General features: G+C 34.2%; 3 protein-coding genes across 3 annotated transcripts; 2 read left to right on the top strand and 1 right to left on the bottom strand.

Moving 5' to 3' along the window:
* Positions 1-5,326: 5,326 nt before the first annotated feature.
* kat80 (katanin 80) lies at positions 5,327-8,498 on the bottom strand. Its single transcript, XM_065370451.1, has one exon. It carries the CDS (start codon positions 8,222-8,224, stop codon positions 5,861-5,863), a length of 2,364 nt encoding a protein of 787 aa, XP_065226523.1. The 5' UTR covers positions 8,225-8,498; the 3' UTR covers positions 5,327-5,860.
* Positions 8,499-12,777: 4,279 nt separating this feature from the next.
* Dok (docking protein homolog) lies at positions 12,778-15,767 on the top strand. The gene is made up of 4 exons (XM_065370449.1): positions 12,778-13,137; positions 13,238-13,417; positions 13,510-13,663; positions 13,777-15,767. Exons 1-4 carry the CDS (start codon positions 13,063-13,065, stop codon positions 14,880-14,882), a joined length of 1,515 nt encoding a protein of 504 aa, XP_065226521.1. The 5' UTR covers positions 12,778-13,062; the 3' UTR covers positions 14,883-15,767.
* Positions 15,768-20,331: 4,564 nt separating this feature from the next.
* LOC135849829 (clavesin-2-like) lies at positions 20,332-22,767 on the top strand. The gene is made up of 5 exons (XM_065370448.1): positions 20,332-20,675; positions 20,762-20,969; positions 21,056-21,392; positions 21,474-21,610; positions 21,907-22,767. Exons 1-5 carry the CDS (start codon positions 20,516-20,518, stop codon positions 21,923-21,925), a joined length of 861 nt encoding a protein of 286 aa, XP_065226520.1. The 5' UTR covers positions 20,332-20,515; the 3' UTR covers positions 21,926-22,767.
* Positions 22,768-23,565: the final 798 nt, after the last annotated feature.

Genomic DNA, 23,565 nt, shown 5'->3' with positions numbered 1-23,565 from the left:
GTGAATTTCAAGTCGTTTTGGATCCTCCAGCGACTTTTTGAAAATTCCCGAAGCCTCCAGCAGATTTTTGAAACTTTAAATTTTCACAAAATTTCATCAAATCGAGATGGAAATCTGAAATTAATTCTTCACTCCAATTTTAACACCCTCTGAAGACGACTTCAGGTGGGTTCAAGTCATTTTAGGGCCTCCAGCAACTTTTTTGAAAATTACTGGAGCCTCCAGTAGATTTTTGAAACTTGAAATTTCCCCAACATTAATTTATCAAATGGACTTGGCAAGCTGAAATTTACTTCGCAGACTGCATGGTGGTTTGAAATGGTTTTGAAGCTTCCAGCTACTTTTAGGAAATTTCAATTTTCCAACAAAACGTCATACAACCTTTCAAAAAGTTGCTGGAGGCTCCAAAACGACTTGAAATTCACCAGCAGTCAACTTCGTAGCGTATTGAAATTAGTTTGCAGAATGAATTTCGACTCTCCATCTTAGTTTGATGATATTTTGGGGAAATTTCAAGCTTCAAAAATCTACTGGAGGCTCCAGTAATTTTCAAAAAAAGTCGCTGGAGGCCCTAAAATTACTTGTGCCCACCTGAAGTCGTCTTCAGAGGGTGTTAAAATTGGAGTGAAGAGTAAATTTCAGATTTCCATCTCGATTTGATGAAATTATGTGAAAAATTAAAGTTTCAAAAATCTGCTGGAGGCTTCGGGAATTTTCAAAAAGTCGCTGGAGGCTCCAAAACGACTTGAAATTCACCTGCAGTACTTCGTAGCGTATTGAAATTAGTTTTTAGAATAAATTTTAGCTTTACAACTCCAATTTGATGGAATTTTGTGGAAATTTCGAGTTTCAAAAATCTGCTGGAGGCTCCAGAACTGCTCAAAACGGGTTGAAACCGTTTCCAATCGATTCGGCATGTCGAAAATAGGGTATATCCCAAATTTCAGCTTTCTTGGTCAATTTGGTAAAATTTTGATTTTTCCCTCATTTTTGGCCTAAATTCGATTTTCAAAAATTCACCAAAAATCGAAAAACGCACTTTAGCACTTGAAATTTTGACAGGTGATAAATTTTTGCATGATCTTTCGATCTACTTTTGTAAAGTTTGAAAAAGTTCGTGCAAGTCCTATGTTAAAACGCAAAATCTGCGATTTCGGCTGACCTGTCAATCAAAATGGCCGCCATTTTTGTAAGTACGGCCAACTTTTTTTTTGGCAAGTTTGCTTTAAAATGTTCCTTAGGATGTCCCCTTCAAGAAAAAAGTTGTCCCGGAAGATCGGCAGGGGGGGTGCAATTACTCCTATTGTCATATGCCGGACTATTAGGTGTCCGCCAGTCCGCCTCCGATTTGAACGGGACCGCGATTTTTGGAAAGAGCATGTTCTAAAACCCTCAAATCCGAATTTTCAGCTGCCCAAGTTCATTTTTCGATTTTTGGCGAATTTTTGAAAATCCAAAATTGAAGGGCCTGATGGAAGAAGGGCCTCCTCGGCCGGAGGCCCTTTTACCGCCTTTTGGTGATTTGAGTTCCTTGAAGTCTTTACTACCTTTGGTGTGAATTTCAGTTCAAGATCTTGTTCCTAGAGCAAGCTACGTGATGTTTTATTCATATCTCTTTGAATAAAACATCTCAATCGGCCTACTGCCATACCGTAGGTACCTGTTACAGTTTCATAAAAATTGATCTGGAGGCGAAAAGAAGCATCCTTCAAAAATTTCAAGTTGACAAATTTGTAGAGAATTAAATTTCCAATCGACATGATGTCGTTAGTTTTTTCCTAAAATGCTTAGTTTTTGATTTATATCACGTAAAAGATGAATTTGAATGAAAATCAAAATCAGCTTAGGTATAGAAAAAAATTGATCTGGAGGTGAAAGGAAGCATCCTACGAAAACTTCAAGTAATCAAAGTTGTAGAGAATTAAATTTCCAATCGACATAATGTCATTAGTTTTTTTCTAAAATGCTTAGTTTTCGATTTAATCACGTTAAAAGATGAAGTTAATGAAAATCAAAATCAACTTATGGAAGAAGGGCCTCCAACGCGAGTTTTTAAATCTCATTTTTTCGAAGATGTGGATAAATTATTATTTTGGCAGGTGATGATCAATACTTGTTGCTGACACTTCAAATAAGAAAAAAACACCAACCGCAAATCAATACGTTGAGTAGTTTTCAATTGGCAACAAAAGTAAAACTTTAAACGCGTTTTTCTCAAAGCTATGTTTTTCCGAGGAGGTCCTTCTTCCATCAGGCCCTTCAATTGACTATTTATTTTGGTGATTTATGCTTTTTTTAAAAAAATACGTACTTGATCAGTAAAAATGTCCAAAATAACTAAAATAAACCCTAAAAATGATATTAACCCCCCAAATCCAAATCTCGCCCATTTCCAGCCATTCTGGAGCCTCCAGCGCTATTTTTCAATTTCTCCAGAATTTTGAATTTGCTCCAGAAGTCTTGAATATGAAGTTGGGCTGTTAAAAATAGAGTTGTGTGTTATACTCGATCTTTTTAACAAGTTTATCCACATTTGAGTCGGTTTTGGAAAGGACATCTCAAAAGTGATTTGTTGACCAGTTCTTTTCAAATAAAAATAAAAAAATCTTGGAAATTAAATATACTTAATTATATATTAATAATGAAGAGTGATATTCCAAAACTCGCTTTGTCCATTTTTATCAAAGTTGGGTTTTCAGTGGTACCTGGTAGATGAAGTATTAACTCACATTCCTACATCATCAACCTACCAAAATGAGGTGTTAAAGTCACCTAAATAGCCAATTCACTAAAAATTTAAAAAAAAATAATGTTCCAAAACGCGTTTTATTTAGTGGATGAAATGTATACCTACACTCCTACATCATAAATCCACCCAAATAAAGTGCTAAACTCGCCTAAAAAGCCAATTTACCCGTTTAAAGGGAAACTGTTTTTCCTCTCTCCTGAAAAGTTGTGAAAATGGACAAAGCGAGTTTTGGAATATCACTCTTCAAATATTTAGTAGAAAATTAAAAAAATAAAAATTCAAATTATATCAATAAAATGTCAATAAATACAAGTTTGGGAGTGACAACTCAAGAGTGGTTTTTTGACCAGTTTTTTTCAAATAAAAATAAAAAAATCAAAAGTTTCCCGTTTGCGAGGAAACTTTTGAAATTTGCGCGAATCGCAGTACCTCGTCACGAACTAACCCCACGAGGGCAAATTTCGCCATTTCCAGTCATTCTGGAGCCTCCAGCGCGATTTTTCAATTCCCTTATCTTCAAATTGCTCCAGAAGGCGTGAATATGAAGTTGGGCTGCTAAAAAACGAGTTTTGTGTTATACTCGACCTGTTTAACGAATTTATCCACATTTGAGCCGATTCTGGAGCGGACACCTCAAGAGTGGTTTTTGACCAGCTGTTTTTCAAAATAAAATACCTATTCAAAAATCAAAATTTTACCGTTTGTGAGAAAATTTTTGAAATTTGCGCGAATCGATGTATTTTGTCATTAATTAACCACACGAGAGCGAATTTCGCCATTTCTAGCCTTTCACGGGCCTCCCTTTACTTTTTGGATATTTTTATTATGAAAAAAGCTGGACAAAAACTCACTCTTGAGGTGTCCTTTCCGAAACCGACTCAAATGTGGATAAACTTGTTAAACAGATCGAGTATAACACACAACTCGATTTTTAGCTGCCCAACTTCATATTTACGCCTTCTGGAGCAAATTCAAAATTCTGGAGAAATTGAAAAATAGCGCTGGAGGCTCCAGAATGTCTGGAAATGGGCGAAATTTGGATTTGGGCCTTGGGGGGTTAATATCAGTTTTAGGACTTATTTTGAACATTTTTACTTATCAAGTAGGTACGTACTTTTTAAAAAAAAGCATAAATCACCAAAATAGTCAATTTTGGATATTCAAAAATTTCCAAAAAATCGAAAAATGAACTTGGGCAGCTGAAAATTTGGATTCGGGGGTTTTAGAACATGCTCTTTCCAAAAATCACGGTCCCGTTCAAATCGGAGGCGGACACCTCAAGAGGTTCCCTTGTGAGGTGACTCGGAGAGGTACGACTCAGAGTCGGACTCTTTTGAAGTCTTTAATTAAAGCAGTCATTTTTTTTAGTTTTTCTTTTTTTTTGAAGAGTCGCCCCTCGCGCCTCTCAAAATAATTACAAAGTTCAACGCCTGGAGACGTTCAAACAATAAACTTCAAGGACAATTGAACTGAAGATTTCTGTCTAATCACATTTTGAAACCGGTTCATTGGTTCGCATTTAGCAACCAGTTTTTGACAATCACTTAAAAATTGAGGATGACGAAAACAGCTTGAAACAAAAGTTGTGGAGTGTGAAAAATTGAACCATTTTCGCTGATCCGATTTTGAAACCGGTTCACCAATTTGCAACCAGTCATCAAAAATTACCTAAAAATTGAAGATTGAGAAAAGAGCTTGAAACAAAAGTTGTGAGGCATGAAAAATTGAACCATTTTTGCTGATTGGATTTTGAAAATCGCTTATTAACGCAACCAGGTTTCTTTATCTCTAATTTTTAGGCGATTGTCAAAAACTGGTTGCTAAATGCGAACCAATGAACCGGTTTCAAAATGTGATTAGACAGAATTGTGCAATTTTTCACGCTCTACTACTTTTGTTTCAAGCTTTTTTCTCTATCTACAATTTTTTGTTAACTGGTTGCAAATTAATGAACCAGTTTCAAAAAATTCTTATCACGTATAAGTTACATTGCGCCAATAAAAACCAGTTTGAATTTTTTGACCAACCCGGTTTTTCAATTGTCCTGAAATTTTCAAGGTCGCTTCTGAAAGCCCTTATTTCTTCCTACTCAACACTGCTTCATTCATCTCGCTAGCTCTATCCACTTAGAAATAAAAGCCACCGAGCACTACTTTTGTGTCATACTGTATCTCGTACATTAAATCGAAGTCAATTTACCTACTCCTCGACCATTCCAAAGGTCTAATTTGAACGATAAAATCATGAATTCATTACAGGTGAGAATGTTTACTGCGATTACGTATGTGAAAGCTCTATTCAGGTGTTTGTATACCTGCCATTTAAAAAAAAAACGCAGATTGAGTGAAAAGAAACAAATATTTGTTGAACATTGTTTTAATTTCAATAACATTGAATGTTTAAAAATGTTAATTGGTTGCATTAAAAATTATCCAAGTATAAAGTAATTGTAATCACAATATTACAATCAAACATATTATTCAAACTAAAAAAAAAAAAGACAAAAAATGTGACATTATAAGTATGTACAAGCTAAGAAAAAAAATCGTGAATCGAATATAAGAGGATACAGAACGATAAAATTCTAAAACTGAAATTTTACAAATGCAGGTAACACAATTTTACTTAGTTACAAAATAGTATCCAGAAAAGGAAAAAAAATCAAATACAAAAATCACATGTCACCATATTAAATACATATTATTATAATGTACACAATATTGATAATGTAAAAATTAAAAACAAAATAAAACATTACGTTTCGGGGTTAAAAATACTCATCGACGGTGTTGGTATTAAAATTATGCAAAAAAAAAAAACAAAACAAAACAAAACCTAAATGATACAGTAAAATTAATCCCAAAAGGCAATATTTTATAACAATAAATATCACAAAACATTTCCTACTCTAAATCGCGTCACAGAGCTTGAAAATGTGTTAAAAAAAATTACATCGTTCGTATAGAAGAAGCTAAGATCATCATGTATAAAAATAACAAAAGTTACACGAAGAATAAAAATTAATAAATTACCAAGGTGTATAAATGATGAATACTGAAGGTGGAAAGTTAAAGCTTGATAACATGTTTAGCAATGGGTGAAAATGAAAATTTATTTTTCAATCGAATACAGTAAAGTTTGTACTTCGCGAAACGATTGACCAAGTTTACCCTGCATTGTTTGACGTTTCAACAGGAATGTTCGTATAGCTATTAAACTTTCGTAGCATTTGACACATTTAGCGTATCTTTCTTCTTTAGATATATCAACTCCGAGGGTAGGTGCCGACCATTGCACATTGGTTCGGATAACCGAAGCGAAATTCTTCAACATTAGTTTCAACGAATCGCAACAAACGCTCATGTACATTTCGTACTTGCTGTGCAGCAAGTTATGTATGGCGGGGAGTAGAACGACGCAGATGTCTAAATTCCATAGTGAAGGTCTTTTGTTGATAGCGCTCAATACGTCGACCAAGACTGCTTGATCGTTCATCGATACGGCGCCTTCTAAGGCGCATTTCAAGTCTTGATTATGCCACAACGAATACACGATTTGTAAATTTCGTTGGCGGATTTTCAATATAGTCAAGACCATTTCGTGGTTACGAGTCAGCGACGTAATAATCTCGTTTTCCGATAAGTTAGAATGAGATTGCTGCGAATGAAGACCGTTACGGTACGAAGAAGGCAAGAAATCGGCGAGCTGAAGATCGACGGGTGAACTGCAAGATGCTGGAATGATTTCGTTGTCGTGGCTTTCCGGCGATGGTGATACGTCACTGGTGGTAGTATATGGCACTGGGGCAGTAGTCTCAGGTACCGCTGGATCTTCGGATTTATTAGATAGTGTTCGTTTATACGAAGGAGGCGGTTTGGGCAGTCGAGATGTGGTTATATCTGGCAACGAAGACTCGCTCCAGTTGATATGGTTTTGAGCTGGTTTCGAAGCTGGTTCTGGATCAGTCGACGTGCTGGCGTTATTCTTACACGAGTTAGCTCTACGTAGCGTTTCTCGACTAGTGCTCGATTTTAGCGAACTGTATCCGCTGGAATGTTGACTACTGGCTGCTGCTGCTGTGGCCGATTTAGATACGTGTATTTGCGACTGGTACTTGACAGGCTTCGGGGCTGGGACCACCGGTGAAGGTACCCTGTGTTCTGGTAACGAGACACTTTGCGTTGCTGCGGTCACAACCTCGAAATTAGTTTCATCGGCGTACGAGAAGTTGGCTCTTTTATTGGATAGCTTGGGTGTTAACGACGACGCGCTCAGATCTTCTTCGCTGGTCGGTTCCGAGAAAGGATGCAAAGGTGGACTACGGTTCAACGCACGATGAGGTTTGAAAACAGCCTCGTAATCGTCCACATTCGGAATGAACGGATTAGAAGCTTCGTCTTCGGATTCGGCGTTGTATTTCTCGCTGATCGTTTCGACCTCTTGTTTGCGTTGTTTCGCTTCTTTAGGTTTCTGTTTACTGAAACTCTTACGAATACCTTGACCGTGCGAGAATGGCGACGTTTGACTAGTTTGCTGCTGCGAAGTTGGCGGCGCGACGAAAGGCGACACTTTCTTCACATCTACCACGCATATGGAAACTTGCGTCATGAAAAACGAAGCTCCTATTAGTTGGTCTTGAGCAGTAGTCATATCTTGTACTTTACCCCAACCAACGGTAACCGTATCGAATGTTCGGGCTGGTTCCCAACCGTACACTTTCAGCTGCTCGGCGCATCCGCCGAATAAACATTTACCATCTAAGCTAAAGTACAAGCACCGTATCGTCGACGATTCCTTCTCCGTTTTCGAAACCATATGGAAATTCTCCAAATCCCAAAAATTAATCGACCTGTCCGCGCTGCTCGATGCCAAAAGGAACTCGTGAGGGTGGAATTCGACATCTGTGACCGCACCAGAATGCTCGTTTAGATCTTCTAAAACACGACCGTTACGTATATCCCATATCTTGACCGATCCTTCTTCACCGCCTGAAGCGATCCATTGACCATCTGGACTAAATTTAATACTATTCACCGTCTGCTGATGTCCTTTGTACGTGAATATACAGGATTTATTTCGATTATCCCACATCTTGATGGACGTATCTAACGATCCCGAAGCCAATACGTCGCCGTACGGATGGAAATCGATACATTTAATACCGCCTTTGTGACTGGTCAACGTGCGAAATAATTTAGCTGCTTCTAAATCCCATAATTTCAAGATACCCGCTTGACTACCAGCGCATACCATGTCCTCGGTATGGCAGAATTTCACACATTCGACCGGAGTAGTGTGGCCTCCCAGGCTCATTATACAGTTTTCTTTTCCAATAGCCCATAAGTTTACTTTCTTGTCGTCTCCTCCTGTTACCAGTACGCGACCCGATTTGTGACCCAAAGCTAGGCAATTTACGTTCGCCTTGTGGGCGGTGAATTCTTGCAGTTTCCATGATCGTTTAGTATTTGTCACCATAATGTGTTGTTTAGCGATGAACAAATGATGGTATCGTTGAACTGATGAGGAAGTCTGGAAAGGTTTACTGAGCAACTCGATTGTTAAGACATGCTGAGGACTAGAAAGCACTTCGAAGCGTTGTTAACGCGATGTTTTATCGAATTTATAACGAATTAACAACTCGAATATTTGACTAATTAACGCGTAACGAAATTATTATTACAATTTTTACCAACAATCTAGTTAAAATGTTGAATCTAATCTAATTTAACTAAAATCCAAATCCGAATCCGATTCGATTTATGTTTTTGTAGGCGGAATGCGTAACAAGTCCACATGATTCACTTTTCGCAAATATCTGAAAACCTTGTTCAAATTCGTTCTTTTTCTAAAATCATTGATCATTCCTATTTTGACTCATTTTTTTCTTCAAAATTCAAAGTTGAATAATTTTATTGAAAGTTCACAACATCTCAGGAAGAAATAAATCTTTGAAACCTCTTTTTTCAAAATTTTATCAAAAATTCTACGGAAAAAAAACATTGCTTTTATTCAAAATTAAATGGCGTCACTGCTTTTTCATTTTCGGGTTACGATTACGAATTATTTCATTTTTTCAATTTTGATGATTTCTTTTTCTCTTTTGAAGTGTAGGTACTCAGAGCCGGTTTTCTAATTTCGACAGGTATTATTACGTATTTTTGAATTTCTTTTCTCGATGGTTTTTAGTAGATTTTCTCCTGTTTTGATTGATTTTTACATCTTGAATTTTGGTGGTGATTCTTTTCCAAAATAATTTTTCCATGATGTTGATCTTAATTTTGATGAATTTTTTCGCCTGAATTTTTGCCCAATTGTATCACCTTGAATTCTCGTGATTTTTTCATTAAAATTTTCCCTCGAGCTTGTGTGATTTTATTGCTCAAATAACCGGGATTTTTCCTTATTTCGGTTCGATGGTTTTTTTTTGAATTTTGTGAATTTTTTTTTTCGTCGATTTGGTGAGTTTTCTTTTGAATTTTTTTAGATTTTTCCCTATTCTGACGGGTATGATTTTTCTGAATTTTCGCGAGTTCTCTTTTTTCAAGTTTTTCGATGATTTTCTGGGAATTTCCATTTTTTTTCTTTTTTCAAATTTTGGCAAAGTTTCTCCAGTTTTGACAGACTTTTTCAACTTTGAATTTTCACAATTCTATAGTTTTGTTCTAAATTGTGGTCATTTTTTTGTCTAAATTTTGACTGCATTTTTTTTATTTTAACAGTTTTTTTTTGAATTTCGTTCTTAAAAAAAATAGGTGATTTATTTAGTCACATTTTTGTGGAATTATGGTTTTTCTTCTTCCAAAAATCACGATTTCCTTTAAATTTTGATATTTTTTTCGAGTTGGGAGGGAAGCTTCTTCAAGATTTTGATGACTTTGTTTTTTCTATTTTCTCTTTTTGTGGTGGATTTTTTCTGCATCTTGATATCTTTTATTCGTTGATCCCTCTCTCTCTTTTCTTCTTCCCTTCCAGTTATGAGGGAAGGTGCTCCGGATTTCCTCTCTCTTTGAACAATTTTTTTTTCAAGTTCGAATTATTTTTCTCTGTTGAATCATCTTCAGTTTTGCTGGAAATTTTTCGACGATTTTTCTCAAAAATTTATCGATTCATTTCCGAACTTATACTATATCTAATTTCAATTCTCGTGAGTTCTGTGTTCTGACTTCTTAATGAATTTTGCTGAACTGAATGTTCGAGAGATTTCTATTTTCACAATTTTCATAATTTTGTTTTGAATTGTATTGATTTGTTTTTCTACTTAAATTTTTGTTCTTAATTTCGGCGAAACCTTTTTCTTGAATTTTCGAGATTTTTTATGTGTAAAATTTCTCCTGATTCAATCTCAAATTTTAGTAATTTTTTCTGCTTAAAATTTTGTGGAATTCCCCTGTTTACAGATTTTTTTCGAGGTTTTGAGAGTTTTTCTGGACTTTGAGACTTGATGGTTTTAATTGGAATTTTTTTGAGGATTTCTTGATTTTTTTCTTCAAGTTTTATTCTTTTGAATTCTCATAAATTTCATTTTCCAATTTTTCGACGATTTTCCCCAAATTTTCGTGTTTTTTTTGTGTCTAAATTTTTATGAAGTTTTCGCAATTTTATCGTTGAATTTCGTGAGTTTTTTTTCAATTCTTGCGATATTTTTTCTTAAATTTTGGTACTTTTTACCTAAAGTTTTTCGGTGGAGTTTTTCTACTTTTAATCGAATTTTCATTCTGGAATCCACGTGATTTTTTTCAACTTTTTAAATGTTGACAAAACTCAGTTTCTTGGTTTATTTTGAATTTCGCTCTCGAGTTTTATTCTTAGGGACTTATGATTTTGATTTATAAAAAGAAGATCACGAAGAGGTTTTTCAACATTATTTTTTGGTCATTTTTTTTCTCTCCTGATCTAGATCTTTGCTCTGCTTCCTGTTTTGGTGATTTTCTTTCAATTTTAATAATTTTGTAACCTTTTTTTCATTTTTTTTTTTTGAATCGTGTCAACTTTAGACAGTTTTGATGGAGGATTTTTTCATCTTTTTGAAGCAAGGTACATTTTTTTGTATTCGAATTTTCAAAAATCATTTTCACAAATCATTTTTTTTTTCAAATTTGGATTGCAATCTCCCCCCCCCCTTCCTCCCTCCGCCACCCTTTCCTGTTGATTTCATTTTGATGTTTTTTTCTGTGCTTTTTGAAAAAACTGCCATAGAAATTTCTGTTACGATTTGTTTTCTTTTGTAATCTGAAAAAAGGGAGAAAGCACACCCGGGACAGTAGGACTCCTCAGATTCGTTTTCAGGTCATCAAAATGGATCAGTATACCAAAAATCAGCTTACCACCTACTCGATTGCCAAAAATTGTCAAAAAGTGCCTGCCGCTTTTTTACTTACTAAAGTTACTTAATTCGTAGGTTCGCAAGTTGCGACACAACGAAATATGAAGCGTTTGCAGATTCGCAAATTGGCGAGTAAAGTCTGGAATTTTTCAACTGCGGAAAAGAGAAACAAACCGGCCCTGACGAAGCGAGGGCAAAAGCTCTCATAAATCAGTATTTTGAGAGGTATTTTGAAAAACTCAAAATTTGAAAAAAAAAACAAACGAGCCTGAGCAAAGGGGGGGGGGCAATAAGCTTTTAAAAATTCATGTTTAGAGAAGTACGAGTGAAAAAAAAAAGTTTCTTCATGCAGGGAGGAATTCATTTTTCTGATTCAAACATTGAACATTTCTTGAATTCGAACAATAAGGTTCTCAGGTCTCAAAAATATGTAATTCAAGCTCTAAAAAAGTCAACAAATGAGCTCTTTTTTCTATGGAATGAAGATTGAGAAAAAGGAACGCATTTGAAATTTTCATTTTTTCGCACCTTTTCAACAAAATTCACTACTTCTTCACTACTTTCACTTCCTGCTGGATCGGGTTTTCTAGTTTCCGATTAATTCTTAGTATTTTTCAATAATCTGATCAGTCTGTGCAAAAATTTCACCTAAGTGAGACATTTTCTCAAATTCTTGTGGTTTTCTGAGTGTTTATTAGTTTTTGGTATTGTTGAGTGATTTTCAAAATTAATTTTACAATTTTTATGATACCTATTTTGTTTGTGAATATTCATTTTTGGCTCTTTATTGAACAGAACAGAACACGGAGATCGTCAGAATCAGAATTTTTACTTTATAGTCGGGGAGCCCACTTAAGGATAAATTGCACCCCCCCCCCCGTCGATCTTTCGGGACAACTTTTTTCTTAAAGGGGGAGTCCTAAGGAACATTTCTAGCCCTTGTACTAAAAAAAAAAGTGGCCCTACTTACAAAATGGCCCGCCATTTTGTAAGTAGGGCCACTTTTTTTTTGAGTACAAGGGCTAGAAATGTTCCTTAGGACTCCCCCTTTAAGAAAAAAGTTGTCCCGAAGGATCGACGGGGGGGGGGGGGGTGCAATTTATCCTTAAGTGGGCTCCCCGACTATTAGCCTTCGACCACTATTATTTCATCGTATATCTGTTTAGTTGAGTGTTGATTGATCAATAATTTTAAAACTGACTAATCCGCCTTAATTTTTCTTTGTTTCAGATGAGTACAATAAATTTCCTTCCAAAATTGAATTGATAGAATATGAAGATGAACTCGCGTATGAGAATTTGAGAATAAGTAAGTAATTTTATAATCCTTATGAGAAATGTTACGTAAGTCCTTTCTACACATACACCTGTGACCTTTTTATTTTCAATGGCTAATCAAAAAAAAAATTCTAAAATCACCGAAGCTGATTTTTGAATTTGCAAACGATTTTGATTTTTGATGAATTAACAAAAAAAAAATTAAACTCGAGTCAATATTTCAAAATTGAAAAAAAAATCAAAATTTCGCCAAATAGACGAAGAAAGCCAAAGCTGAAATTATTTTTCAGAATTTTCACGAATTTTGCGATGAAAAAAATTTAAAAAAAAAATTAATTGTGTAGTGAACTGAACGCCATGAACGAAATGAACGGCACATACGATTTTTCTTTTTGAATGCGAGATGCGTCAGTAGTGATTCTCACATCGACAAATTCATATTTTCAACAAAAATGAACAAAATATGTGAATGTGATACGATAAGTATGTATTGTCTGAACTGAAATGAATGTGATTATTTAGTGATAAATTCTCACAATATACCGTATTTATTTATTCTGAGTTCCGAATTTCGATTCGCGAAAGATGCGTTAATTATAAAGAATCAGTAGTATTATTTCTTTTGACATTTATAATGATCGCCGAATCAATACGACATAGTTGAAAGCTGCAGCAATCTGAGTGACAACCTGTTGATTTCGTATAATTTCGCGATGTCGGAAATAGAAACTCCTCTGAAACAAGGATTCCTGGGATTTCCTCCCCAGGGTGTTTTAAGTCAATTGAAAGTAAGTGTTTGTAAATTTCATCAGGTACTCTTTTTAGTTTGTCTTTACGTCTTGTTTTCGTCATCCTTATACTTACATTTATACTTCGGTATGATTTTAGAAATCTTGGCAGAAGAAATATTGCCAGTTATTCAAGTCTAGTAAACACGGTGTTGATAGACTAGAAGTATTCGATAGCGAAGAAGAAGTTGGCAAAACTTCGTCAAATGTGATCATCACGTTGGAAAATTGCGTAAAAATCACGCAAGATCCTCAGAAAAACCATTCTTTTGTATTTGCTGTACGTCTAACTATAGCTTCATACATCGTATATTGTAAAAGGTTGATATAGATTAGTACGTTTGGTTTTTAACGCCGATTTTGCTTCCTCAGGTGATAACCAAGTCGAATAGTTATTATTTCTCGGCGAATTCCGAAGTCGAAATGAAAGAATGGATTTCTGCTTTTCAAAATGTTGCATTCAAAGATAACGTTTCGCGACAGACTATCGAAGAAGATAACGATTTATATTGCTCGTCGGGAAACGGTAATGTTATTTATCTGATGACTGCTCTACCAGTAACTCACATTCTGTTCCATTTACGATGAATTTTAATCGATGATGTTTTGTTTTGTATTTTTTTTTTATTATCAATTTAGCCGGAGTTTTTAACGTGAAATTGATTCATTCGGATGCTTCAAACAGATGCGGACTGATTACTGGTTATTACACTTTGTTAGCGACACCAGTGGCGTTACAATTATTGCAGTCGGACGATCAACGAACATTATTCACGTGGCCTTATCGTTACATTCGACGATACGGTTACCGTTCGAGTAGATTTTCATTCGAAGCTGGCCGAAAATGCGAAAGTGGCGAAGGTACGTTTCATTTCGAAGGCTCCAAAGATATTTTCAAATGCATATCGACCAAAATGAAAAGCATGAAAGAATTGCTGAACCACGAAACGCATAATTTCCCTTTCGGCGATCATCAAATTCAAGCCGCCATGTCGATGGTGGCTCGTTCTCGAAGTCCGCTTCCTCCAAGCCCTACCAGCGCAACATCGCCCCTCATCGATTCAGAAATCTGCGGGTTCTCGCAAATGAAACCATTCTATCATAACACCAGCAGCGCTACGTCATTTTTAACCAATAGTTTGCACGAAATTACACCGCCACCGTTGAAACCAAAAATGAATCCGATCGATCCTCCTTCGTGTAAATTGCCGGAAATACCTCCACGTAGAACTCCCGTATCGGAAATGATAGAAAAAGATGCTAGCGAAGTACACGAACCTCACAGCAGTCATAGCCAAACCACCTACGACTCGGTTGAAGTTCGAAATGAAGCTTGGCGTACTATGGGAGTCGATGTGGCTAATCATAACGATTTATTCAAAGCAACACCCGCTCAGGCAGTTCCACCTCGAACTAATTCACCCAAGTTTGAGAAATCAGACAACCAACAACGTATTTTCCACGTTTCTACCAATAATTCGGGAAATTACGATCGACTTCAACATATCGGACCGATTCTCAAACATAACACTGCTCCTGGTTATAAACAGATTCCAGTTATAACCAGTAGTCTTTCTAATGTACGTATCGACGAACCAATTTTCGCTTGTAGACGAGCCGATGATTTCAAGGGTTATGGTATGATAAGAAAAAAAAGCGCAGTCGAAGCGTCCAACGAAGACGTATCTAAACAATTTTTAACCGATGATATTTCATTCGTCATGTGTCGAGCGGAAAAGGTTTAATATTTTTCGCCATGTTTTTCTTTTTTTTCTTCGTTGATCTTTTTTTGTTTGTAGAAATAAGATTATAATTTTTGTTATATCAGAACAGAAATTTCACTAGCCGAACATAATATACGTAAATTAGAAGATTGAATATGTGCCATTTCAAGTTCGACGCTGCACTGATTTTTTTCCCCTCAGTGATTTTAGAATGTAATTGAAATTGATTGTGATCTTAATCGTTCAGATTATTTCCCTTGCGTTTGAGGTACCTACTTAATTTTTTCTTGAAATACGTATTTGGAAAGTGTAGGTATTTTATTTTCGCTTCGGAGGTTTACATGAGGCGATTTTCACATGCCACAGTAATCATATGTACAAGATACGAAAATATTATAGTGCCATTCGAGTTTTTCAGGGCTTTCTTATTCTTAATGTTTTTCATTTATATAAACGATATGTATTATTATTTTCTCTTTTTTTTGACTTAATTTTTACGACGAAGGGTAATAAATGAAATGGAGTTTTGTCTTCGTTTGACTTATTATCATTACCTCGAGTTTTTCACTTGACTTTTCTCTTTAATTTTTTATGGAAAATTTTGCATTTTTATTGTAAATTAATTTTTGATGAAATATCGAAAAAAACATCTTATGTATTTATGGTAATATGTACAATCCATGAGATTTCTGTATACTTTCATATTAAGTAAAGATTGGCTGTTTTTTTTTCTTTTAAAATTATGTAATATGTATAGACGTATTTTATATTGATTGATTATATCGTTCGAACAGATTTTTCGAAGTAAAATTTCGTGATTTTTTGAAAATAACGTCCGATTTGTGTTTTTATAAGTATTATTTACCGGATAGGTATGTAAAATAAATATATATAAATGTTTTTTTGTGTTCGTTCTTGGATTGTTTTCATACGTCAACATTTGTAGCAAGATGCGTATCTCGTTTCGATCTTTGATTGAGGAAATGTTTCGTGGTAATTTTGAATTTGACCAGCAGTTGATATGCTTAACAACTTTTGTTATCATAATTTTGTCGATTACGATTCATCCGCTTAGAATAGAGAAACAAAGGATTTTTAAACAAAATCAAAACTCGTCAATTTTGTGTAAAATTCCACGAAAAAATTAAAGTGACGAGCTTGCGCTTAATGCGAGGCGGCTGCATGCGAATTTGGAGTCGTTCTTGGAATGTCAAAGGAGTGCCAAATGCATTCTACTCGTATGAATGTAGCCCAGGGATGCGAACCTAAAAAAATTTCGATGTAAGGTTAAAGGTTCCTTGGTAAAAGGTTCCGGTTAACGGTTCCAGGCTAATCACCCAAAATTAAAAATTTAGGTTCCAAAACAACTACCTTAAATTTTTCGGTCAAGGTCAAAGTAATTTTTAAAACAATTTTTTTGCATAAAATTTTCAAAACACGTGTACATATAATACACTATACAGTATGACACAAAAATAATGCTCGGTGGCTTTTATTTCCAAGTGGAAAGAGCTAGCGAGATGAATGGAACGGTGTCATTGAGTAGGGAAAAATGAGGGCTTTCAAAAGCGGCCTTGAAAATTTCAGGCCCATGCACAGGGTGTCCAGAAATTGAAAAACCGGTTTGGTCAAAAAATTCAAACTGGTTTTTACTGGCGCAATGTATTCTACACACTAAGGCGACAAATACGTGATATGAATTTTTTGAAACCGGTTCATCAATTTGCAACCAGTTGACAAAAAATACACAAAAATTGTAGATAGAGAAAAAGCTCGAAAGAAAAGTTGTAGAGCGTGAAAAATCACACAATTATGTCTAATCACATTTTGAAACTGGTTCATTGGTTCGCATTTAGCAACCAGTTTTTGACAATCACCTAAAAGTTAGAGGTAGGGAAAAAACCTTGAAACAAAATTTGTAGAACGTAAAAAATTGAACAATTTTCGCTGATCGGATTTTGAAACCGGTTCATCAATTTGCAACCAGTTATCAAAAATTACCCAAAAATTGGAAATTGAGAAAAAGTTTGAAACATATGTTGTAGAGTGTGAAAAATTGGACCATTTTTGCTGATCTGATTTTGGAACCAGTTCATTAAATCGCAGCAAGTCATCAAAAGTTAACTGGTTGCAAGTTACTTGGCCATTTTTAAAATATGATCAGCAAAAATGGTTCAATTTTTCACGCTCTACAACTTTTGTTTCAAGTTTATTCTCTCTATCTCCAATTTTTAGATGATTGTCAAAAACCGGTTGCTAAATGCAAACCAATGAACTGGTTTCAAAATGTGAGTGAACAGAGTTGTGTAGGCTTGAAACAAAAGTTGTGCAGCGTGAAAAATTGAACCATATTCGCTGATCGGATTTTGAAACCGGTTCATTAATTTGCAACCAGTTGTCAAAAAATACTCAAAAATTGTACATAGAGAAAAAAGCTTGAAACAAAACTTGTGGAATGTGAAAAATTACACAATTTGCCTTATCACATTTTGAAACCAGTTCATTGGTTTGCATTTAGCAACCGGTTTTTGTTTTTGATAATCATCTAAAAATTGGAGATAGAGAGAAAAAACTTGAAACAAAAGTTGTAGAGCGTGAAAAATTGAACCATTTTTTCTGATCAGATTTTGAAACTGGTTCATTAATTTGCAATCAGTTATCAGAAATTACCTATAAAATAAATTGAAGATGAAGAAAAAAACTTGAAACAAAAGTTGTAGAGGGCAAAAAATTGAACTAATTTTGCTGATGGATTTTGAAACCGGTTGACCAATTGGCAGCCAGTTATTAAAAATTTCCCAAAAATTGTGGATATTGAAAAGAGATTGAAATAAAAGTTGTAGAGTGTGAAAAATAACACAGTTCTGCAGTGTAATCACATTTTGAAACCGGTTCATTGGTTCGCATTTTGCACCCATGTTTTTAACAAAAAATGGCCAAGTCTAATTAATTAACCAGGTAACTTTCAATGGCTTGCTGCGAATTAATTAACTGGTTTCAAAATCTGATTAGCGAAAATAGTTCAATTTTTCACACTCTACAACTTATGTTTCATTTTTTTTCTTCATCTTCAATTTTTAGGTGTGTGTCAAAAACTGGTTGCCAAATGCGAATTAGTGAACCTGTTTCAAAATGTGATTGAATATATGAATTGTGTAATTTTTCACGCCCTTTGTTTTAAGCTTTTTTCTCGATCTCCAATTTCTAAGTAATTTTTGATTACTGGTTGCAAATTAATGAACCGGTTTCAAAATCTGATCAGCGAAAATATGGTTCAATTTTTCACGCTCTACAACTTTTGTTTCAAGTTTTTTCTCTCTATCTCCAATTTTTTAGGTGATTGTCGAAAACCAGTTGCTGAATGCGAACCAGTGAACCGGTTTCAAAATGTGATTAGACAGAATTGTGTAATTTTTCACGCTCCACAACTTTTGTTTCAAGCTTTTTTCTCTATCTACAAGTTTTGGGCATTTTTTTCAACTGGTTGCAAAATAATGAACCAGTTTCAAAAAATTAATTTCACGTTTTTGTCGCCTTTGTGTGTAGAATACATTGTGCCAATAAAAACCAGTTTGAATTTTTCGACCAAACTGGTTTTACAATTTGTGGACACTCTGTGCAATGGGCCTGAAATTTGCAAGGCCGCTTTTGAAAGCCCTTATTTTTCCCTTCTCAACACCGGTTCATTCATCTCGCTAACTCTTTTCACTTGGAAATAAAAGCGATTGCACCGAGCACTACTTTTGCGTCATACTGTATTTATGCAATATGTAGGTACCTATTCAATGGTTATGAGAATCAATTTTTTAAAATAAAAAACAAATGAATTCATGAGAGAAAATGGCAATAACTGTCTCAAATTTCAAGAACCTTGAATAACCGAAATTTCTTAAGGTTAAGTACAGGTTAACGGTTAGGGAAATTAAAATTCCAAATTCGGGTCCCGGTTCCAATTTTTTCGATTCCGGTTAAAGGTTATTGGATGAAAATTATTTCCCCAAAAATTTTCGGGTTCATTTCGATTAAAAATTCCGATTTGCATCCTTGATGTAGCCGTTGATTTGATTACCTTATACCTAATTACCATTGACTGCAGTGGCCAGAAATCCATAGATATCTATTACCTTTCTCGGACCAATCACAGCTTTCGGTTCCAAAATGAAAATTTTTGAGAATGATTATTCAAATTTGGAAAATTTGAAAACCACCAAAATTGAGTCTAAGACAATGTTGTTTTCTTTTTGGATTTACAAATTTTCAAAAACTGCTGCCCTCGTATTTGCTTTTCTATTCCAAAATTGAAATTTTTTAGAAATAATTATTGTTTAAATTTTTAAAATGCCAGAATCAGTAAATGACACCAACATAGGCCCACATTGTGATGGAAAACTAAAACAGAAACCGAAATTGGAACTGAAACTGGTTGAAAACTTAAACTGAAATGGAGAAACTTAAACTAAAGTCTAAAACTGAAACTGAAAACTGAAAACTTGAACTGAAATGTAAAAGTTTAAAGTTTTGCCATCACTATAATATTAAGATTCCCACATTTCTGTATAATTTTTTTTGAGTTTGAATTTGAAATTTAAATTAGTTTTTGTTGCCAAGTAGCAATAAATTAGTGTATGAAAATTCATGAAAGAAAAGAAAAATTTATCTTTTTTCGTTTCTTCTCAAGAAATGACGAAAACTGAAGTCTGAAATTGAAATGGAAAACTGAAAACTTAAACTGAAAAAAGCAAAACTGAAAACTTGAACTGAACTGAATGTAAAAATTCTGCCATCACTGTCCACATTTTTAGTTCTTGAATTATGAATTTATGAAAGCTTCGCCCAATAGAAGAAAAATCAACTACTGAAATTTTAAGAATGTCAAAGCTAACACAATCAACAGCTTAAGCTTAAGTATATTCACATTGAACATATCTCTTGAATTATCAATCTTCAAAAGCTTTTGCGTTTGCTTCGCTCCTGCCAACTTGAAAATTTCTTTGTATTGATGTGTAAAACAATAATTAATCATAAAATTCCTTTCAACAGAGTACCCGAAGAGGATGAACGTGTTTTTCTGTCAAATTGGTACCTGACTATTTATATTTCCCAACTATTTCAACTATTTGTCTCGTTTTTTGCAAAACAGTGATGAGTAAAATTTGATAGGCCTTTATTGGCTGGATCTTCTGATATAAAAAATAAAAATTGAAAATTGAATCTGAAATCTTGGGCTTACAAGAATAATTTCATTCTTGCAATGCAACGAAAAATAAATAAATAAAATTTGAATCATGATCTTGTTCAAAATTTTGCCTTGTAAGCAATCGCTCTGCAACTTTTTCAACAGATCACTGACGTCACGAAATATAGGAGCTATTTTTTCTACAAAAATTCGGGCACTTGTTCGAAACAGCTGCGTGATATTTCATTACCCTGAATTTTTTTTCCTTTTATTTATTTACAAAAAAATTTACGATAAGCAGCAGTAAAGATAACGGTGCCAGGAGTGAAGTCTCAGTCTCGTGAGAAACATGAAATTACGCACATAATAAAACTGCTTCGGTTCGGACGAAGGCGTAACGCTTGTGATCGCTCAACTGTGATTTTTCTACGTAAAATTTTATAATAACAGTCAATTAAAATTTGAAAATTTTATTTTAATGCCACCAACAATGTCTGCGGATTACTTCAGTATGTATAGCGGTGGTATGTTCTCAAATTCGACGCCAGATGATCTGATGGCTTCTCCAGTGAAGAAACTGGACAAATCTGAAGCCTTAATCAAAGCTCGTTCGTTGTTGGAGACGAAAGCTATCCATGGTAAGTGTTTGAAAATAATAGAATAACCTTCTCATAAAAGTGTTACATTTTTAATCACCGTGTGTGTGTGTGTGTTCTCGATTCAGTGGACGTTCCTCCGGTCAGCGATGACTTCATATTACGGTTTTTGAACGCCAGAAAAATGAATATCGAGAATTGCGTTCAGTTAATGCTGAATTACTTCGATCACAGGAAGAAGAATCCAGCTCTATTTGAGAATCTCACCGTAAATGATCCCCTGACGCAGAGTTGTTTAAGAGATGGATTACCTCTTGTGCTGAAAAACAGAGATAGGTTTGATATATTTTTCAATAATGTAATTATTTAAATTATGTATATTCTCTCGAGTATGATTCATTTTGTGCTTGTTTTCCTTGCAGGAAAGGAAGATGCGTTGTACTTTTCCTTATTTACTCTTGGGATCATTCGAAATATTCGATAGAAACTATTTATAAAGCTTTACTACTAACGATGGAATATCTTCTCGAAGATATTCAAAATCAAGTGAACGGTTTCGTTTTCGCCGTCGATTGGACTAATTTCAAACTGAGGGATTATATCGACGTGAGCCCTAAAATGGTAAAATTAATGGTCGACGGATTTCAGGATGCTTTTCCTTCGAAATTCAAAGGACTTCATTTTATTGGCCAACCTTGGTACGTTGACGGTATCATAACTGTCATAAAATCGTTTTTAAAAGAGAAAACTAAACAAAAGGTGAGTACGTTTTTCACTATAGTAAAGTAAAGAATGCACATCTTCCGTCTTCGTAATTTTAAAACCATGTTTGCTTCGCAGTTCATTGTACATGGTTCAAATTTGAGCTCTTTGCACGAATATTTACCTCGCGACGTGCTCCCTCCTGAATTAGGAGGCGAAGGAACAGCATACCGAACTGATGAATGGATCGAGTTATTGAAAAATTACGAAAACAGGTATATACGTCTTTCCTTTCTGTTGTTTTCAATATGCCCAACACGAGTGTGTTGATAGTAATTTAGTCACCATAGTGTTGAAGTAAACACTCAAATTTTGATGATTTTGACATGATTGACATACAAGGAACAAACTAAACATAGGCTGAACAAGTAAACTGTAGGTTTATTTCAATTTTGGCGTTCACTTTGAAAATTCAAAGTATTTTTCCTCGTATTTTTTTTTCTGATTTATTCGTAAGTATTTTTCGTACTCGTCAATTTATTCGATGATATTCCTACGTTTTTTTTTTCAGGACATCCTTGCAAAGCTAAGCTAATGATTGGATTTAGAATCTCGAAGCTATTTTGTATAGCCAGCTATACAAGTAAATTCTATCTGTTACCTATGTAAAATTAGATTCAAGTTAATCTCGTATTATTTTTATAAGTCACTGGTGTTGATACGTAAATACTACGTATATGATTTTTTTTTTTCATATTTTACGCATACGTCTTATTTTTTCCTTATATTTTTTAACGTGAGAAATGAAAAGCCTACTTTCAGAAAATACCACAGATCGTGCGAGTGTGTGTGAGTTGTTTTATTTTTTAAACTTTGTTCGTATTTCTCAAAAAATTCTTCCTTCGGTGACCTATACACCAAAAGATACGTGTATGTATATTCGAGTGATGATTTTATTTTTTTAAACGTAACATCCTGCTCAACTAATTATTGAAATCAAAAGTATTATCATTTCCTAAAATATTTACAATCTTATTCCTTTTTTTTTTTTTTTTGTAAAGTAGATGAAAGAGTTGAAATTTTGTTCCTTATGTTCGATGATGAAGTTCCGCATTTTATATCTAAGTATATATTTTCCTTGCTATGAAATCAAAGCATTCCTTCTATTTTAAATTTTGTGATCTAATCACGTTTAAGGGTACAATTTGTTGACAATAAAACTGCATTTCGAATTTATTTTTATTAGTGTAATTTTTTTTTAAGAATGTAGTAACAAAACATAACGTATTTTTAACTTGTTAACACTAGTTGCAAGCGATTTCAGAAATCTCTTTATTATTGGTGTTGTATGCAATTTTTATTTTTATTTCGCCGTCTTAATTTGTTACATTTTCAATTTATTGAGATATTAAATTAAAATCTTTTGAAATTATCTTCAATGGTTTACTTTATCTACGCTCATTCATTAGTTTTAACCGATTAGGATAGATAATTCGATTAGTTCATCAGCTCGATAGTATATTTATTGAATATTGGAGAAAAAATTAGATTCGGTATCTGTTTTTTTATGTGTTTTTTTTTCAAATTTTGTAGGAATTCATTAATCATTTGTTGAAAATTTTAAAATGAATATTCCTTTTGAAATTGTCGTTCTCGAAGAACACCTGCATTACTAAAACCTAGAGATATTTTGTGATCAATAAATTTTTCGTTTTTTGTACTTCAGCCAAACCAGGAAGAACATAAATTCTCTTATAACCATCGTAAAGAATTAGTTCGTTGTTTTTTTTTCTTGCTGATTATTCTTATCGAAAATTTTATTGCCCTATAGGATATCTCTTCTTTATTAATTTCGATATACTCTACGAGTACTTGAAAGAATTCACTTTTTTTTTATATATAGGTTTAGTTACATATTTACTGTGATTTTCAGACGAGTATTACTTTTGGTTTGTTTTGACTGAATGTTATAGCAATTCCAATTTCCAATACACTTCAGCTTTCATCATTTACAAGCGAGAGGAATAGCAGATAGATTATTTCTAGGTCATAAAAAATAACACACATATTCAATTAAAAAAATAGAATCCTTGTGCATAAAACGAAGAGTAATTTCTTTACGTTGAACAACCGCTGTTGTACGAGACAATAAACTATAAAAAAAAACACAGTACAATAGCTATACGTGTGGTAATAAAAGCGTTGAAACATTCACTTCCACTTCATCATA

Source organism: Planococcus citri, chromosome 1, assembly GCF_950023065.1.
Source record: "Planococcus citri chromosome 1, ihPlaCitr1.1, whole genome shotgun sequence".
In the NCBI taxonomy this organism is placed as follows: domain Eukaryota; kingdom Metazoa; phylum Arthropoda; class Insecta; order Hemiptera; family Pseudococcidae; genus Planococcus; species Planococcus citri.
Note: the sequence above shows the minus strand (reverse complement) of the source record. Positions and strands in the feature narration are given on the sequence as shown.

Bases quoted from the DNA above. Each gene is read 5' to 3' on its own strand.
- kat80 (XM_065370451.1), bottom strand. From the start codon at position 8,224: ATGGTGACAAATACTAAACGATCATGGAAACTGCAAGAATTCACCGCC.
- LOC135849829 (XM_065370448.1), top strand. From the start codon at position 20,516: ATGCCACCAACAATGTCTGCGGATTACTTCAGTATGTATAGCGGTGGT. The intron at 20,676-20,761 runs GTAAGTGTTTGA...TTCTCGATTCAG, and splicing joins GGAGACGAAAGCTATCCATG to TGGACGTTCCTCCGGTCAGC. The intron at 20,970-21,055 runs GTTTGATATATT...TTTTCCTTGCAG, and splicing joins GTGCTGAAAAACAGAGATAG to GAAAGGAAGATGCGTTGTAC.
- Dok (XM_065370449.1), top strand. From the start codon at position 13,063: ATGTCGGAAATAGAAACTCCTCTGAAACAAGGATTCCTGGGATTTCCT. The intron at 13,138-13,237 runs GTAAGTGTTTGT...GTATGATTTTAG, and splicing joins GTGTTTTAAGTCAATTGAAA to AAATCTTGGCAGAAGAAATA. The intron at 13,418-13,509 runs GTACGTCTAACT...TTGCTTCCTCAG, and splicing joins ACCATTCTTTTGTATTTGCT to GTGATAACCAAGTCGAATAG.